Source organism: Ovis canadensis, chromosome 14, assembly GCF_042477335.2.
Source record: "Ovis canadensis isolate MfBH-ARS-UI-01 breed Bighorn chromosome 14, ARS-UI_OviCan_v2, whole genome shotgun sequence".
In the NCBI taxonomy this organism is placed as follows: domain Eukaryota; kingdom Metazoa; phylum Chordata; class Mammalia; order Artiodactyla; family Bovidae; genus Ovis; species Ovis canadensis.
This window is the reverse complement of record NC_091258.1, coordinates 69,746,821-69,764,248: the sequence shown is the minus strand read 5'-3', so window position 1 is coordinate 69,764,248 and position 17,428 is coordinate 69,746,821. Positions and strand designations below refer to the sequence as shown.

At 54.9% G+C, this 17,428-nt stretch overlaps 1 protein-coding gene across 10 annotated transcripts; it reads left to right on the top strand.

Annotated features, from left to right (window-relative positions):
• The first annotated feature begins 1,461 nt into the window (after positions 1 to 1,461).
• On the top strand, positions 1,462 to 16,148 carry SYT3 (synaptotagmin 3). 10 transcript variants are annotated; one of them, XM_069551331.1, is made up of 11 exons: positions 1,462 to 1,543; positions 2,180 to 2,310; positions 3,789 to 3,954; positions 6,767 to 7,292; positions 9,485 to 9,872; positions 9,997 to 10,215; positions 12,552 to 12,672; positions 12,974 to 13,145; positions 13,234 to 13,366; positions 15,396 to 15,464; positions 15,633 to 16,148. In XM_069551331.1, the coding sequence occupies exons 3-10, from the start codon at positions 3,804 to 3,806 to the stop codon at positions 15,459 to 15,461; spliced, it is 1,776 nt and encodes a 591-aa protein (XP_069407432.1). In that variant the 5' UTR covers positions 1,462 to 1,543; positions 2,180 to 2,310; positions 3,789 to 3,803; the 3' UTR covers positions 15,462 to 15,464; positions 15,633 to 16,148. The 10 variants fall into 10 exon arrangements, with proteins under 10 accessions (XP_069407432.1, XP_069407439.1, XP_069407435.1 ...); XM_069551338.1 differs by having other exon boundaries at positions 1,473 to 1,543; positions 2,266 to 2,310; XM_069551334.1 differs by having other exon boundaries at positions 1,473 to 1,543; positions 3,784 to 3,954.
• Positions 16,149 to 17,428: the final 1,280 nt, after the last annotated feature.

Below are 17,428 nucleotides of genomic sequence, written 5' to 3'. Positions count from 1 at the left end.
TGATGCCATCCAACCATCTCAAACTCTCTTGCCCCCTTCTCCTCCCGCCCTCAATCTCTCCCAGCATCAGGGTCTTTTCCAATGAGTTGGCTCTTCTCATCAGGTGACCAGAGTATTGCAGCTTCAGAGTTAGTCCTTTCAGAAAATATTCAGGATTGATTTCTTTTAGGATTGATTGGTTGGATCTCCTTGCTGTCCAAGGGACTCTCAAGAGGCTTCTCCAGCACCACAGTGTGAAAGCACCAGTTCTTGGGCTCTCAACTTTCATTATGGTCCAACTCTCACATCCGTCCATGACTACTGGAAAAACTTTGGCTAGACGGACCTTTGTTGGCAAAGTGATGTCTCTGCTTTTTAATACACTGTCTAGGTTTGTCATAGATTTTCTTCCAAGGAGCAAGCATCTTTTAATCAGCAGTATGATGGTGGCTGCAAAATGTATACATAGGCAGCAATGGGGGGGGGTCATCTAATTAAAGGGAGACGTGCCTCTGAGACATGTCTTAAAGTGTTTGCAATTTTTCACTTAGAGATTATATTTACATGGGTGTCACTGGGAGGCAGGGGGCAGCACTGAGAAAGACTGGGAGGAGCCCTCCAAGTCACCCCTGTGGGCTGCACCCAGATTAGGTAGTTCTGGACCTTCCTCAAGGGATTTCACCTCTGTGGGCCTCAGTTGGCTCCTCTGTGAAATGGGAATAACATAATTGCCCCCCACCTGATAGGGCCAAAGTGAAGATTAACTCAGAGAATGCTTTCAAAGCATTGAACCCCGGTGCAACTGTCATTAATTGCTGCTTTGAAAAAATATTCATTAAGCACCTCGTTGATGCAAACTCTCTCTATATACTGACTGGCTTTTCGAATCTCTGGGTCCCTTAGGAAATGAGACTTTTGTCTGTATTTTGGTGATGAGGAAACTGGAACTCAGAGCAAACAGGGCAAGGTCACAAAGGTAGAAACAGACCCAGGAAGAATTCGAGTCCAAGTCCTTGCTTCCACCTCCACAGCGGGCTCTGACTGTCTGCCTCCCCTCCCAGCACCAGCCCTCAGAGCCCCTCCACCGGGAGAGCTGGAAGTCCTGGGTCCTGCGGAAAAGCGGGGTGGGGAGTCGGGGGTCCTGCATCCCCAAGGGAGGAGGAGCAGGAGAGGTGAATTGCTGCATCTGAGAAAGGAGGGGGTTGGGAGCTCAGTACCCGGGGTCCTTGGGGAAGAGATGACCCGGGTCCCTGACTTCTCTAGGAGAGGAGGGGCTGGGGGCTGGGGCCCTTGGATCTCGGGGGGAGCAGAGGGTCCTGATCTCCGGTCTCTGTCTCCTCGGCGGTGAAAGTGCGCTGCGTCTCAGACGCCTCGGCCGGGGAAAGCGCCCTCCTTCCTCTCTGCGGCCGCGCGATTTCGGCTTGAAAGCCGCAGGTTCGAAGGGGAAGAAGGAGGGGGTGCGAGGGGAGGAGCCGAGGACCTGCGACAGGGGCGGGGGGAGGAGCCGAGCTGGCACCGCGGCCGGCGCGCGGGGCTGCGGCGGCGGCGGCAGGGGCAGCTCCGGGTGAGTCCGCTCCTCCCCCTCCCTCTGCCAGAGCCCCCGCCCCAGCCCCATCCCGGGGGGCGGCCCTGGCGCACGGGGGCGCGGGTAGGGGGCAGAGGTGCGCGGATCTCCGACCCGGGAGTGGGAGTGCTGCAGCGTCTCCTGGCTGCCCCGGGGGAGGGGCACGTGGTTCTGGAAGGGGGGGGTCCCGAAACACCTGGGTCCACCCCAACCTCGCCCACCAACCCCCCGGGCGTGGGGATGGTTTACCCACTCCATGGCCCCTCCGGACTTCGGACTCCGCGGCTTCTCGAGGTCCCAGACATTATTCCTCTCCCCGGCTGCGCCTTGGGACCCCGGAATCTCATAACCGCCCCCCCACCTCCAAAAAAATTCCCATCCTCTCTGCAGCCGGGAGAGGCACTAAGGACTCCAACTCCCATCAGTCCCTGCAGTGCCTGGTCTATGAAGCCGCAGCAACGCGAGCGCAAGGCCTGCCGGGAATTGTAGTCTTTTAAGCTTAACGGGAGCTGGGGGCCCGAAGGTGGGAAGGGGGTGGCCAGACCTCCCGGGGGTCGCCTGGGGTCGAGCAGCTGGCCCGAGTAGGACAAGATGTGAGGCTCGGGCTGAGCTTTTTCTCACGGCCACGGCCCCCAGATCCGGCCCCCCCTCCCACCACCTGGTTCTTGGGGACAGTTCCGCAGCCCCTTATCCACCCTACAACCCCCATGGCCTACCACCAGCCGCCGCCTCCGCTGCCATCCAGGACAAGGCAGGGATAAGCGCAGGTGAGTCTGACTATGCCGGTCTCAGAGTCCTGGCCTTCTGCAGCACCCCACGACACCTGTCCATCTGTGAGCCCTGATCTGTCTGTCCCTATTTTCCCCTGCACCCTCCTTCCAGTCTATCTCTGATGTCTAGCTCCAAACCATGTGTCGCTAATTCCCCTTCTCCCCACAGCCACCTATTTCTCCCTGTCCTTTATGAATCGCCCCCCCCCCAATCCAACCTTCCTTCTGCCCCCATGACTGTCTGCCCAGTCCTCCATCCACTGTATCCTTTTGTCCATCTGTGATCTCTGGCCATTATTTTTCTGTCCTTTATTTCTGCACCCTATCCATTCTCCTGTCCACTATTTGTCTCTCAAAGATATTTCAGTCCACTCTCTTGCCTGGCACTTATCACTGCCTGCTCGGTCCATGCATCTCTCACACTCCCATGAATTACACACCAGCTTATTCTTTATGGCTTGTCCATCCCAAATCTCAATCCTTGACTTTCCCTCCGTCTGTCTGTTCATCTGTCCCTCTCTTCCAGGCCCCAGTTTGCCCTTCCCATTATCTCTGTCTCCCCTCCCCTTCTCTCTCCCTCTTTCAACTTGGTCCTTATCTCTGCATCCTTCACCTTCATCGCTCCACCGCCAGCATCAGACAACCACCTCCTCTCTCTCTACCCCCATCCACCTCCTTCTCGCTCCCCCTCTCCTCTCCTTGTCTATACCTTCCTGTTCCCTGGACCTCCCAAGCCCTTTCCCACCCTGGGCCATTGCTCACGTTCTTCACACTGTTTTGAATGGTTTTCCTCACTCCAGCCCCACGGCCCACTGTCCGTGGCTGGCTCCGTCTCATCTTCCAGGTTTCAGGGAAGTCCCCCGATGACCCACCTCTGGGTCCCTTTGAGACACATCCTTCTTTTAGGGCGCTTCTCACAGTCTGAGGGCTCTATGTTGATATGTTTATGTGAGTGTTTGTTGATCTGTATGATCCTTATGTCCTCTCGTTGGATGGTGACACCAGGAAGCCAGGGACCGAGTGGGGCTTGTTCCCTGCTGGATCTGCAACAGCCCACACAGGGCCTCACGTGTAGTTGGTGCCCAGTGAATATCTGTTGAATGCACGGAGGACAAATGGCCGTTCCATTGTCTCTCCATCCCTAAGCTCTGTCCCTGCATCTGTGCAACCCTAATCTTTGTCTCCTTGTCTGTTCAACCCTTTATTTGTGCAGCCTGAATCTCTGCCCCTTGACTGGCCTTCCCAGTCTCTTCCTCCTTGTCCATTTCCTCCCAGTCTCTTCTCCCTTGTTCATTGCCCCCCAATCTCCATCCCCTTGTCCCTCCATCCCCCAATCTCTGTCCCTTTGTCATTCCACTCCCAATCACTGCCCCTTGCCTATCCTCTTTCGTTCTCTTTCCACCCCTTATCCACCCCCTCTCTCTCCCCCATCCCATTCCCCATCTGTACCCTTGCCCGGCCCCTCCCAAGCACAGGACTTGCTGGCCACCATGTCAGGAGACTACGAGGATGACCTCTGCCGTCGGGCGCTCATCCTGGTCTCGGACCTCTGTGCGCGGGTCCGAGATGCCGACACCAGTGACAGGTGCCAAGAGTTCAACGACCTGCGGATCAGAGGCTATCCCCGGGGCCCAGATGCAGGTCAGCACCCCCAGCCATGTTGGCCAGCCCCCTGCTTGCACCATAGGCAGAACTGTTAGAGATTTAGAGCAGCCTTGCTCAGCTTCCTATGCCTTATGGAGCCAGTCCCTCTTAGAGTCTTGCTTCCATCCTGCCTGTTGCTGATCCCCCTAACCTCTAATCTAAGGAGAAGGAGCTATGTGGTCCTTTTGACCCATGGCCTTCTGAGTTTTGCCCTGCGAGCCTCCTATCCACCCTCCCCACCCCCACTCCACTGCTGCCACACCCCCTTCAAGTGTCTTCGTGCATCTCACACAGTGCTTAGAAGCTCAGGCTCTAAATCAGTCTGTCTGACTTGTCTGGGTTCAAATCCCACCTCCCCCACTTATTAAATGCATGGGTTCTTCTGTACCTCAGTTTCCTCATCTGGAAAATGGGAATAATAAAAGTGACTACTCCATGGAGCAGCTGAGAGACTCAAATGATATAACGCATGTGACTTGCTAAAAACAAGCTGGGCACACAGTGGGCATTCCATAAATGTTGAAATATACTTACTGAGCACCGACTGTGTGCCAGGCAGTATGCAAGGTCCTTCACATATCTCATCAACTATTCATGATGACCCTTTGTGGTACATATAATCCCTATCTTCTGTTTTTTTTTTCATCTTATTTTTAAATTTTTTAATTGAAGTACAGTTGATTTACAGTGATTCATGTGTATGGCAAAGTGATTCAGATATAGATAGATATTGATGTATATATTCTTTTTCAGATTCCTTTCCACTATATGTTATTATAAGATACTGAATACAGTTATAATCCTTATTTTCAATGGGGGAAACTGAGGTTCAGATGGAGTGGTTGGTCCCCCAGCTAGAGAGCAGTAGGGTTCTGAGAGCTAGGGAATATCATGAGTGCCTCCATCCAGATGAGAAACCTTCTCAAAGCAGGAGCTGGGATGTTAGGATGACAGTCACACTCGCTGAGCGCCAGGGCGGGGCTCAGTATCTTAAGTGCAGGATGTCCAGGGGCCGGTGATAAGGGATGAGGCCCAGAGAGCTGCAGCAGCTGGCTCGGAGTCTCATGGTTTGTATGCAGAAGAGCCCGACTGTGGCCCCAGGAAGTCTAGCACACTACTGCAATTTGGCAAGCTGGGGGTGGGGTGTCTCAGGACCACCCTCAAATTCAGTAATTCCTAGGACTTTGACTTGGAAAGAGTCTGGGTCAGGCTAACAGTGGGGGACGGCATCTATCCAACTTTTCTCCCCCTTCTCTTCCAAAACAACCTCTTTTGCTCAGTTCTTCCCATGTTCAGAAGGCTGGGGAGTTCTTGCTCTGGTTTCTAACAGGCCTCAAGAACTCTAAGTAGGTGCTGATCATTTCAAAACGGACACCCTAAGGGGTTGGAGTGGGGTGGGAAACTCAGAGCCCTGCCACTGCCTGCCGTATGGCCCTGCACGGTCACTTCCTGTCTCTCTGAGCCTCAGTTGCCTTATCCGTAAAATAGGATCAATCACCCCCAGGGGTATAGCGTCACGAGGATGAACATCAGGGACCACTGACTTAGATCCACTGCGCAGCTCAGGACTGAAGTGCATCCCCTTGTCACCAAGTGCTCCCTGGAGGGACAGGACACAGCGCTTCCACCCTGCTGTCCTTGCTGCCAATGCTTTGGTGACCTGCTCCTCCCCCGTGCGCCCCATAACCCACCGTCTGTACTGAGCAGGAATTTCCCTCTGTGATCCACTTCATGGAGACCCAAGAGTCAACCCCCAAAACAAACTCACACGTCCTGGAAAAACCCCACTCCTGGCACCAATTACTGAACGAACCTTCGGTTCAAGATCTGGGCTGTCCCGGGTTTCTCTGAAAGGCATATCAGCGCACAGCAAGCATTCAGAATGTGTTAGTGGTGGGGGTGACGGTGTCGGATGCAGGTGGCAGTACTAGGATGTATCATCCTAACAAACAGTCCTGCTTGAACCGCCATTCATTGGGAAACACTGAATTGCGGCAGGCCAGTGGTGAAGGTGGTGGGCTCTGGAGCCAGGCGCCCTGGACCCAGACTCTGCTTCCTCCACTCCACCTACAGGACTTCGTGTCTGTGGTAACTTCATGTCTCTAGGTCTCAGTTTCCTTTTGTGAAAAGTACAACGGGCATAATCATGTTGCCAAGCTCCTAGGGTGCCCGTGAGGCATAAGGAAGCTAATATCTATAAAGCACAGTAACTTCTCAAGAAATGCTTGCCATTATCTTCCCCAGCTTCCTCTGTGAGCCATTCACTCCCTCCATTCTTTAAAACTGCTATGACAAGCAGAACAAGAGTTTTCCCCATTGCACAAAAGGGGCGGGTCAAGCTCAGAGAGGTGAAGATATGTTCCCAAAGCCACACAGCGAGCTGGAATTTGAACCCTGACCTACCTAACTGTGCCATGCGGTCTCCCCTCTCTTTGATCACCTCTGAGCATTTGGGGGAAGCTTGGTTCTAAATTGGAGGATGTACCCACTTATAGGAGAGGCAGTGCAATCAAGAGAATAAAAAAGGATGAAATTTGAAGACAGACTGCTGGTTCCAATCCCAGATCTGTCATGGACTAGCTGTGTAGCCTTAGACAAAGTCACCCAACCTCGCAGTTTCCTCGTCTTTAAAATGGGTAGACGGAAACACCGACGTCGCGTAGCCGTGGAGTCTATACTGAGTAGTATGTGTGATGTGTTTAGGACGGTGAGAGGCCAACACTGAAGCTTAGCTTTTTCCGGGGAGAGCAGCGGGAGGCTAAATTCTGACCCCACCCTGACCCCTGACCTTTGTCCTCACTCTCTCCAGACATCTCCGTGAGCCTGCTGTCGGTCATCGTGACGTTCTGTGGCATTGTCCTTCTGGGTGTCTCCCTCTTCGTGTCATGGAAGCTGTGCTGGGTGCCCTGGCGGGACAAGGGAGGCTCAACCGTGGGCGGTGGTCCCTTGCGCAAAGACCTAGGCCCCGGGGTCGGGCTGGCAGGCCTGGTAGGCGGCGGCGGGCACCACCTGGGGGCCGGCTTGGGTGGCCATCCCCTGCTGGGGGGCCCGCACCACCATGCCCACACGGCCCACCATCCGCCCTTCGCCGAGCTGCTGGAGCCAGGCAGCCTAGGGGGGTCTGACCCGCCTGAGCCCTCTTACTTGGACATGGACTCCTACCCAGAGGCCGCAGCTGCTGCAGTAGCCGCAGGGGTCAAACCGAGCCAGACATCTCCCGAGCTGCCCTCGGAGGGCGGGGCAGGCTCGGGGCTGCTCCTGTTGCCCCCCAGCGGTGGGGGCCTGCCCAGTGCCCAGTCGCATCAGCAGGTCACAAGCCTGGCACCCACCACCAGGTGAGACAGGCCGCCGGGCTGGGGGCCCACTGAGCTTCCTTTCCTCCTCCGCGTCGCCTTGCCATCTGCGGCGCTCCTGAATCCTGGGAAAGGACAGAACTTGGGGCATGGAGTCCTGGATCCTGGAGAAAGACGAAGCTGGGGACCCAGACTCCTGAGTTTGAGGGAGGAGGGGGCTGGAGGTCTGAGCTCTTAAAACCAGAGGAAGGAGGAAGATAGGGACAGGACTTGGAGATCAGGAAGGTGGGAGAGAACGGAGATTAGAGAGTCCCTGCAGCACAGAGCGATTCATCATTGGTGGGACCTGCAGTTCTCTGATCCACTGACCCTGATCCTATGCATGCATTTTGAGCGCCTAATATGACCAAGACCTGAGCTGGGTGTTGGGGAAAAAGTAGAGGTGAGCACTGCACACAGACCTTCATGTCACTCTCAGTCCAGGGGAAGTGGTTCCCCAGATCAGCCTGGCCTGAGCCAGCCAGGCCAGGGCTGCAGAAAGGCAGCCTAGGGGACACAGGTGGGACCGGATCACACAGGCTCCTGGATGCTGGATTGAGGGTCTGGGATGTTGTCCTGGGACGCTGGGGAGCCACGGAGGGCTTGAGCAGAGGAGGTCAGCTCTGGGTATAGAAAGACCTCTCTGGGGCCACACAGGGACAGACTGGACGCCGAGAGTCCAGGCAGGAGAGGACAAGGCTGTGCTGAGGTCATGGGGCGGTGGAGGTGGAGATGAGCTAGAGAGAGTCAGGGGGCAGCGAGTCGGGGATGGAACCGGGGGCTGATGGCTGCGGGTAGGAGAGGGTCGGAGGAGGTAAGGACAGCACCCAGGGGTCTGGCCTGGTGATCAGGTGGATGGTGGGGCTATCAGAGGACCTAGGAAGAGAGGAGGGTTTGAGGGAGACCCTGAGCTTATCTGGATCTTGTTGAACAGGAGGGACCTGGGGGAGCATCTCGGGGGAACTGCCTTCTAGAAGGATTGTCTCGGGCCCCAGAGGTTCATAGGTGGTTCTCCACCAGGTAGGGGCTGATCAGGGGCTCATGGAAAATGTAGTCTGAAGTCTCTGGGGAAGCCCTCCAGAGGTTGATGGATACACTGGTTCTGAGTTCCTCATTACCCCATTATACCTATGAAGAAACTGAGGCTCAGAGGGTGTCAATGACCTGCTCAAAGTCTCTCTGGGAGCAGGGAACGGCGCACTGATCAGTAGCTGGAGGCATCTCACCCCACATCCCTTTTCATGGCTCCGTGCTCCCCCTCCTCACTTCTCCCAGCCCCGTGCCTGCTCTCGGTGCATCTGGCGCTGCCCTGTCCAGTCGTCACTAGGGGCCCTACCACATGGATTTCACCATGGGTGCAATGGTCCATGCAGGAAAGGATGGATGAGCAGGGACCGTGGGGGTGGGAAAGTTCAGGAGATGGGAGGGAAGGAGTTTGAGGGGAGAGAGGAGGTGAGGTTGGCCCCAGGTATCTGACCTGCAGGCCGAGGTGGATCGTAGAGGGCTGGGAGAGGGAGTGGGCTGGGAGAAGGGAGTGAGCCCAGTGGGGAACACAAGAGGTATGTGGTGTCTGATGGGGCTGGGAGGCTGAACCTGGCTGGAGCCCAGGAGACACTTAGCAGGCAGAGGCTGCTGGTGGTCGTGGAAACCTGGGGCACAGATGAGCTTGTCCAGGGAAAGCATACGGGTGAGAAGGGAAGATGATGGCCAAGATGGTTAAGGACGGACCTGTGGGCTTCCATAGTGTTCCAGAAGCACAGCAAAGACAGTTGAGAGAGAAAGAGCAGGCCAAGGGGAGCAATGGCCAGGTGGGAGAGGGTGAGGATGGGCCGGGGAAATTTGGAGAAGGGCAGATGGGGGTTGGATAGTCTGGGCTGTGTGAAGCCCCAGGGCTCCACAGAGAAGTTATTCAGGGTCACTCCTGGAGGTCAGATGGAAGCTTTGAGAGGCTGGTGAGAGCCCACGTGTGGGCTGGAGCTATCTTAGAGCAGGGGATGGCCACCACCCCCATACAGATGGGGAAACTGAAGCTCAGGGAATTCAAGCGCCCTGCCCAAGGTCACAGTGGGCAAAGGTGGGGGTCTGCGGGCCCCTGGCTGTGGGGTTTGAGGAGGAGGCCAGGAAGGGCCCCCCAGGTCTTCAGGTGCAGTCAGAGATCAGAGCCACTGACCATCTGTTTTCCTCACCCCCTACAGGTACTCCGCCCTACCCCGGCCCCTTACCCAGCAGACCCTGACCCCGCAGCCAGACCCGGGCAGTGAGGAGCGGCCGCCCGCCCTACCCTTACCCCTGCCGGGTGGAGAAGAAAAGGCCAAGCTCATCGGACAGATCAAACCGGAGCTGTACCAGGGGACTGGACCCGGCGGCCGGCGGGGCGGCGGGGGCCCCGGCTCTGGGGAGGCCGGCGCGGGGGCGCCCTGTGGCCGCATCAGCTTCGCCCTGCGGTATCTCTACGGCTCCGACCAGCTGGTGGTGCGGATCCTGCAGGCCTTGGACCTCCCGGCCAAGGACTCCAACGGCTTCTCAGATCCCTACGTCAAGATCTACCTGCTGCCTGACCGCAAGAAGAAGTTTCAGACCAAGGTCTGGAGTGGAGGGCTGGATATCCGGGTCCCAGGGAGGGAGGGGCGGAGTTCCGGACCCCCGGGTCCGAGCGAGGAGGGGCCGGTGGGCATGGTGTCGGTCTCCCTCGCCCGCCCCCCTGCAGGTGCACAGGAAGACCCTGAACCCCGTCTTCAACGAGACGTTTCAGTTCTCGGTGCCGCTGGCTGAGTTGGCGCAGCGCAAACTGCACTTCAGCGTCTATGACTTTGACCGCTTCTCCCGGCACGACCTCATCGGCCAGGTGGTGCTGGACAACCTCCTGGAGCTGGCCGAGCAGCCCCCCGACCGCCCGCTGTGGAGGGACATAGTGGAGGGCGGCTCGGTCAGTGGCTCCTGCACCCCCTCCCCAGGGGGCCCAGGGTCCCTCAGCTTGCCCTCTCCTTGCCCCCCCTACTACTTCTCAACCTCACAACTCCTGGGTCCTGGAATTGTCTTTTTAACTTTATTTTACTGCAAAATATTGCAAATGTACAAGCAGGAACGGAGAATGGTATAATGGGCTCCCACTCCCCTTCTGCACTTAGTTAAATATTAACATCAGAACCAGGCTCCAGATTTCCCAACTTCTGACCCCACCTTGACATCTGATGGTAACCATTAAGAAAACTATAACAGATGCCACCCGTTTTATCAAAACTCCAGGCTGTGACCCCATGACTTCTGCCCTCTGAGCCCGGATTCCTGACCCTCCAACTTCCCAAGCCTAGAGTTCCCAGTTTTTGTTTGTCAAACTTCCTTCCCCCCTTACAACCTCCTCATTTTTCAATTCCCAGTCTTCCTGAGACACCCCCCAAGCCCCTCTGATCTCTGAACATTTTGTTTCAAAGCCCCGACCCTCAAGCTCTCTTAATTTAATCTAATGCTCTGTGTCTCCATGGTCTCCACCAGAACCCTGATAGTGTGATTCGCTAGAGCCTCATACTGGAATCCCCGATGTCCTGACATCTCCCCAGTGCCCCCAACAGCCCCACTGGCCCCTTCCTCCTGTCTTGCAGCCTTGTTCTCCTGTACATCCAATCCTTCCCCGAGCCCAGCTCCTAGGTCTTTGTTTGGATGTCTTGACCCCTTTTGCACCCCGAACTTCACACCCTCCCAACTCCTCAGTCCTCTCAGTTCCAGTCCTTGGGTTTCCCAACACTCCAGCTCTCTGTTGATCTGGGGAAGCTGTGTGTGAGTGGAGAGGGGTGTGAGCTCCGTCCTCATATCTTGAGAGGGCTGGTTTTGCCCACCCGATGGCCCAACTCAAGCTCCTTCCTATCTCTAAGCCTCCGTTTCCCCCTATGTACAAGGACATGGTTGAACCAGGCACATATGGCTCTTCCTAAGGTCCCCTTGACCTGGGGGGACCACAGCCCGCTTGCTCTGTCCCCCAAGCTCAGGCTCTGAGAACTACCTGCCTAGTTGTAGGGTCCTGGCCCGGCTCCCTGTTGTTCCCGAAGGCCACCCTGCTCAAGGGCCCCCTCCTGCATCCATCCTTGTCTCCTCCGTCACCTCACATTTTCTCTTCTGCTCCTGATTACTCCAGGCCTAGGTGGTCACACAGGGGCCAGCATCATGGGGACGCCTGGGGGGAGTCTTTGCTCAGGGCAGCAGGGAGTCTGTGGGAAGAGGTGACAGCTAAGCTGAGGCTTGATGACTGAGAGGCAACAGGGAGGGTGGGTACTCTCGCTGAGGACACAGCTGAGGCACAGCCTCAGGGAAGCCAGTGGGGAGTCCAGGGACCTGGGCTCCGGCCGCGTGGGTTGGGAGCAAGGCGCTGAGATGAGGCTGAAGACCAGGGCAGCCAGGGCGTAGGGCCCCTCGCCCTGGCCACCGCTCCAGGTCCCTCCGCATGTGTCGAGGCAGGGGATCTGTCTCCCTTGTAACCACATGCTGGCTCTTGTCTGTCTCCTGCCCCAAGACTGACTTCTCCCTGTGCCTTTTCTCACCTTCCTGGGCCTCTGTCCCACCTCTCTGGATCTCTGTCCCTTCTTCATGTAGGTCTCTGCCTCTGTTCCTCTCTCCTCCTGCACCCTCCTCCCCCGCCTTTTTCCCTCCCCTCTCATTCTGGGTCTCTGTCACTCGCTGGGTTTCCATATGTGTTAGTCGCTTCAGCCGTATCTGACTCTTTGCAACCCCATGGACTGTAGCCCACCAGCCTCCTCTGTCCATGGGATTCTCCAGGCAGAAATATGGGAGTGGGTTGCCATTCCCTTCTCCAGGGGATCTTCCCGACCCAGGGATTGAAGCCGAGTCTCCTGCATTGCAGGCGGATTCTTTCCTGTCTGCACCAGGGATCCCACACCGACCGCCCGCCCGCCCCGCTCTGCTCTGGGTCTTTCTGACTCTAGACTTCTGTGGGTCTGTCATTCTGTGGGTTTGCACCTCTGTCTCAGCCGATTTCTCACAGTGTTCTCTCTGCCTCCCTCTTTCTGTCCTTCTCCCCCCCAGCCACGCCTCTTCCAGTTTTCCCCGCAGAACAAATAGGCTTTGACGGTGGTGGGCCGCTGTGGCCGGGGAGTTTACCAGGTTTTGGCCCGGAGTCAGATTGTTAAGTGGATCGGAAACCTGAGTCCTGGAAATCAGGGAGGAGAGCTGGAGGCTGGAGATGGGGAAGTCAGGGAGAGGCTGGGGGAAGGCTGAGACAGCGCACCGCGGGCCCCCTTTCCCCCACTGCAGGAAAAGGCAGATCTTGGGGAGCTCAACTTCTCACTCTGCTACCTCCCCACGGCCGGCCGCCTCACCGTGACCATCATCAAAGCCTCTAACCTCAAAGCGATGGACCTCACCGGCTTCTCAGGTGGGTTCCAGAAAGGCGCCGGTTTCTGAGGGGCGGGGAGGAGGGTGAGACTCCTGGGTCTGAGCCAGGAGGGGGCTGGAAGCACCGACTCCACAGGGTCCTGAGAGAGGAGGGGAGGGGGGTCCAGACCCCCTAAGTCTGGGAGACGAGAGTCTGGGGTCTGGGCTCCTGGATCTGAGGGGCTAGGAGAGAAAAGGTTGGGGAACCAAATGCTTGGGTCTGGGAGAAAGGTCTGGGGTCCGTGATGGGGTCCGAGGGTCAAAGACCCGGTTCAGCGCCCTCCCTCCACGCCCGCCCCCAGACCCCTATGTGAAGGCCTCTCTAATCAGCGAGGGGCGGCGTCTGAAGAAGCGGAAAACCTCCATCAAGAAGAACACGCTGAACCCCACGTACAACGAGGCGCTGGTGTTCGACGTGGCCCCTGAGAGCGTGGAGAATGTGGGGCTCAGCATCGCGGTGGTGGACTACGACTGGTGAGGCGGGGGACGGGGTGAGAGTGGGGTGTGGGGCCCGGCCTGCCGGCCTCTGGGGTGTTCACCGGCCCCCGCCCGTGACCCCCAGCATCGGGCACAATGAGGTGATCGGCGTGTGCCGCGTGGGTCCCGACGCCGCCGACCCCCACGGCCGCGAGCACTGGGCCGAGATGCTGGCCAACCCGCGCAAGCCCGTGGAGCACTGGCATCAGCTGGTGGAGGTGAGTAGGGCGCCACTCACCCCTTCATTCGCGCAACCCCTCATGTCTTTGTGGGCTGCTCAGTCACAGGTTCGAATCCCCGCCCTGCCCTCTTCAGTGGTGTGACTTAGAGCAAGTTCCTTGATCCCTCTGTGCCCCAGTTTCCCCAGCTGGGAAATGGGACCGTTAGAAGTGTCTATTGTTAGGACAGATGTGAAGATGCAGTGAGTTAATGCAGGACTAAGGGCTGCCTCTTAGTAAGGGCTCAGTAAATAGTCAGCTACTCTTATTACCCATAATGTGAAGTCCCCCCGAAAAAAGAAAAAAAAAAAACTCGATGATAAAATAGAGCAGGGCTTTATTTAAAGCAGGCTGTGAAAATTGGTGGATTGTGGTTTACTGGGTAGGGATCAATGATTTTTCTTTTGAAATGAATAAGAAAATAAAATTGAAGTAGAACAGAACAGAAATTTTCACAGGGCAGGAAACCAAGGATTGTGGTATTAATTTATTTTTTCCCTGGGGGTTGCAGTCCAAAACGTTTGAGAGTCTGGAGGGGAAAGGGAATCTGGAGGGGAGTTGGGGGGGTGCCCTTTCAATTAGGGAGTCCTGGAGGGCTTCTTGGAAGAGGAGACATTTGAGCAGAGGCGTGGGGGTTGAGAAGGAATGGGCTTAGGTAAAGAAGCTCGAAGGAAGAGGGTAAGGCTGCCAGTTCCTCCAAATCATTGAGAAGAGGGGTGTCAGTCAGTGGTGAGCCTGGAGCAGAGAAAGAAGGGGACGGGAAGAGCCCAAGAGGCCTTGGGGGTCACAGGAGAACCAGCTTGACAATTTTTAAATTAAAAGTTTAAGATCACTTAAGATCCTTAATTGGTCAAGAGAAATTTTCAAGCCTGGGTTCTCTCATTTAAATCCAAGAAAAGCAAAGAAGTAACTTTCAAAACTATTGATGACTCTACTGTCACTAAAGCCAAGAAAGTAAGATTATACTAAATTCTTGCAGGGTAAAAATAAAACATTTGAGGTAGTATGAATTTCAGTACACTTACTCTCTTTTTTTTTTCCAATATTTTCTCAACTAGTTTAACATTCTTGGGGGGGGAGGGGGGGGATAAAAAATACCCAAAAATCGAGTACATATTTCTCCTTTTGTCTTTGGTTCCTGAGCCCAGGAACTGGCCTTTACTGACAATTTAAATAAATTTCTCTTTTAAATAAATAAAATAAATTTTAAAGAAAACAAGTTTTCTTTAAAATGGCACTGGACTAGCTTTTACTTAAAATTTATATTTTGCTCATCATGGACTATTTTTGCATTAATTTTGATTTTTTTAAGAACAAAGACGGTATTACAATAGCATTTATCTGGATTGCTGAGTTTGGGTGCACCTTGATTTTACACATGGATTCAAATCCTCACTTGGAACTGACTAGTGTGGCCCTGCTTTGAAGTTTTCTCTGGGGTTGGAGTGGGGAGGAATGTAAAGGGCTGAGCGCAGAACTCAGAAGTGAGTTTTGAAAAGACTGATTATACTTCGCTGAACAGATGGCAGCTCTCCCTCCTTTCATCACTTACTCTTCTTCTAATTCACTCACTCGTTTATTCACAAACTTCTCTGGCAGCTCCTGTGAGCCAAGCTCCCCGTGCTCCTCAGTGGAGAGGAGCTGAACCCTGGCAGAGTCTAGCCGTGACCTTGACTTTCAGCCAATGATGTTCTGCGGCTGACCCTGACCATTCTCTAGCTCAGCCCTCCCGTGGCTCCCCAGCACTCTCAGACCTGGGTTTCAGCTCCTCAGGGGTTGTGCAAGGTCTTCCCTATCTCCCCAGTGGCCTCGTCATCTCTTCTCACATTTCCAGTGATGTCTTCTTCGTACCTCTGTTTTCCCATCTGTAGAATGGGACTGCAGTACCACTTGCCCCATCACTTCAGAGCTGGGCAAAAAACAGAACTATAAATGATGAAACCAGGTGTGATGTCTTATTAGGTTCATTACTAGCCACTGTTTTGCCTCTGTCCCCCTCCTCCTGAGCCTTCTGGATTTCCTCCTTCAGGAAAAGACTTTGACCAGCTTCACAAAAGGCAGTAAAGGATTGTCAGAGAAAGAGAACTCAGAGTGAGCGGTAAGGAACCCAGACCAGGGGTGGGAGGGGCTGGATTCCTGGGTTTGAGGATGGAGGGACATAGCACCGGGATTCCTGGGTCCCTGGGGTGTTTGATGGTCATGACCAGCCAGGTCCTGGGCTGGCTGTCCGCCATCGCTAATGCTTCCTTGCTGCCCGGTCCTGCAGGTCTGGCCAAGGCTTGGAATGAGACCAGGCCCCCTGAGGACCCCATCCCTTCCTGCCCGGACTGTGAATTCATCTCCTCGAAGCCATAACGTCCGAGCCGCGTGGTGCAAGGCAGCCCTGGGCCTGCCCATCCTTCCGCTCCTGGAGGCTTGGGGCTGGTGGGAAGCAGGCGGGCCCAGCTCCCTGTTTCAGGGTGGGGGGCATTCAGTTTCCACTGTGTCTGTCTTCCCTCCCCGGGGTTCCCCATCTAGGTGAGGGGCCATGCATGTCTGGGGGATCCCTGTCCCCCCAAAACCTCTGTCTGTCTGTCGTCTGTCCCTTTGCTGTTTGTACAAGACTTGGTGTCCTAACCCTCGTGCTGGCTGTGAATGTCAACGGGCCAATCTCCCGTGTTCCCCTAGACACGCACACGCCTGTGTCCACCCTTTCTGTTCGCCACACCCTGAGTCTGGCCGATTCCCCCCACTGCTGCTGCTATCAACTCCAGAATAAACACATACGTTGGGTCTCACTCCATCTGGGGCTCCTGTCCTTTCTGGGACTGGGAGGCTGGGTTGGAACATCTTGGCTCTGCATTCAAACAAATGTTTCATTCACTGGCAGAGAGACCTTTGGAAACTTAACTGATTTCTCTGAACTTTTCTAAATTTCACATTGGCCAGGACCACTGTAGTCATAGGACACAAAATGCAACCCAGACTATTGTAAGCCACAAGCAGAAATGCAGGACCTTCACAGAAGCCTGAGAGTACAGAAGGACTCCAGGCGTGGTTGGACCCAGGTGTTTGAGAGCGTCTGCTTTGTCCTTTATTGACTTCGTTCTCAGGCAGATCTTTGCGATGATAACAAATGGTCATTTGGAACTGCAGGCTTATAATGCTGAAACTGTTCTGCCTTCAGCTGAAGAAAACAGAATTCCCAACAGAGAGAGCTGAAATGGTAGAGATTTCTTTTGCTCATCTAACATTTTAAAGACACAAAATCCCAGGGTTAGTTCAGCTGCTCAGTGTCAGGCACTAAGCTGGCATCTCTGAGAATAGTTTGCTTTCCCCGCACGGGCACAAACTGTCTGCAATGGTACCACGCATCCTGTTCTCAGACAGCGACATCCAAAGCAGAAAATGCGGTCAAGGGCCTTTCCCTCATGTGTTTGACATTTTTATTTTCTCCCTAGAAGAGTTCTCCTTTCTCATTTGCCAGACTGGGTTCTAGGGGACCAGACTGGGTTGCAATGCAGTCTGGAAAGTGAGCATCTGTCATTTCTAGTCTATGTCGTGGGGTGTGGGCTTTGCCAGCAAGAAAGCATGGAAAGGGGGATGGTTGTGAGGTAGGAAATTAACAGGACCTGCTGCAGTTGCAGAAAATTAGGAAACAAAATAAGGATATTCCCTTTCTCTCTTTCTCTGCATCCATATCCTTCAGGAAAACGAGTCTGATTGGTCCTCCTCAGATCTTAAATGACCACCTCCAGCTAAGCAACTGTCCAGTTGGCAAGCTTGCTCTTGCCCATCCCCCCAGCCCCACCCCTGCCATAGCTGACTCCCCACCTCCCCATCCCACCCAGATTGGATCAGACTCCCTCAGGAACCCTACCCTTCTTGCCCAGCAGTGAATTCATCTCCTGAAGTCGTAACATTTTTTAGTTAGAGAACGCAGGGGTTCCCTTAATTGACAGCCCCAACAGAATGACATGGCAGGGGGCAGGGGACAGTCCTTCAAAGTAGCCAGTGTCCACTCCATGACTAGTTGACATTAATTCACACCCCCTCGCCCGTACACACCATTTCAAAAAATTC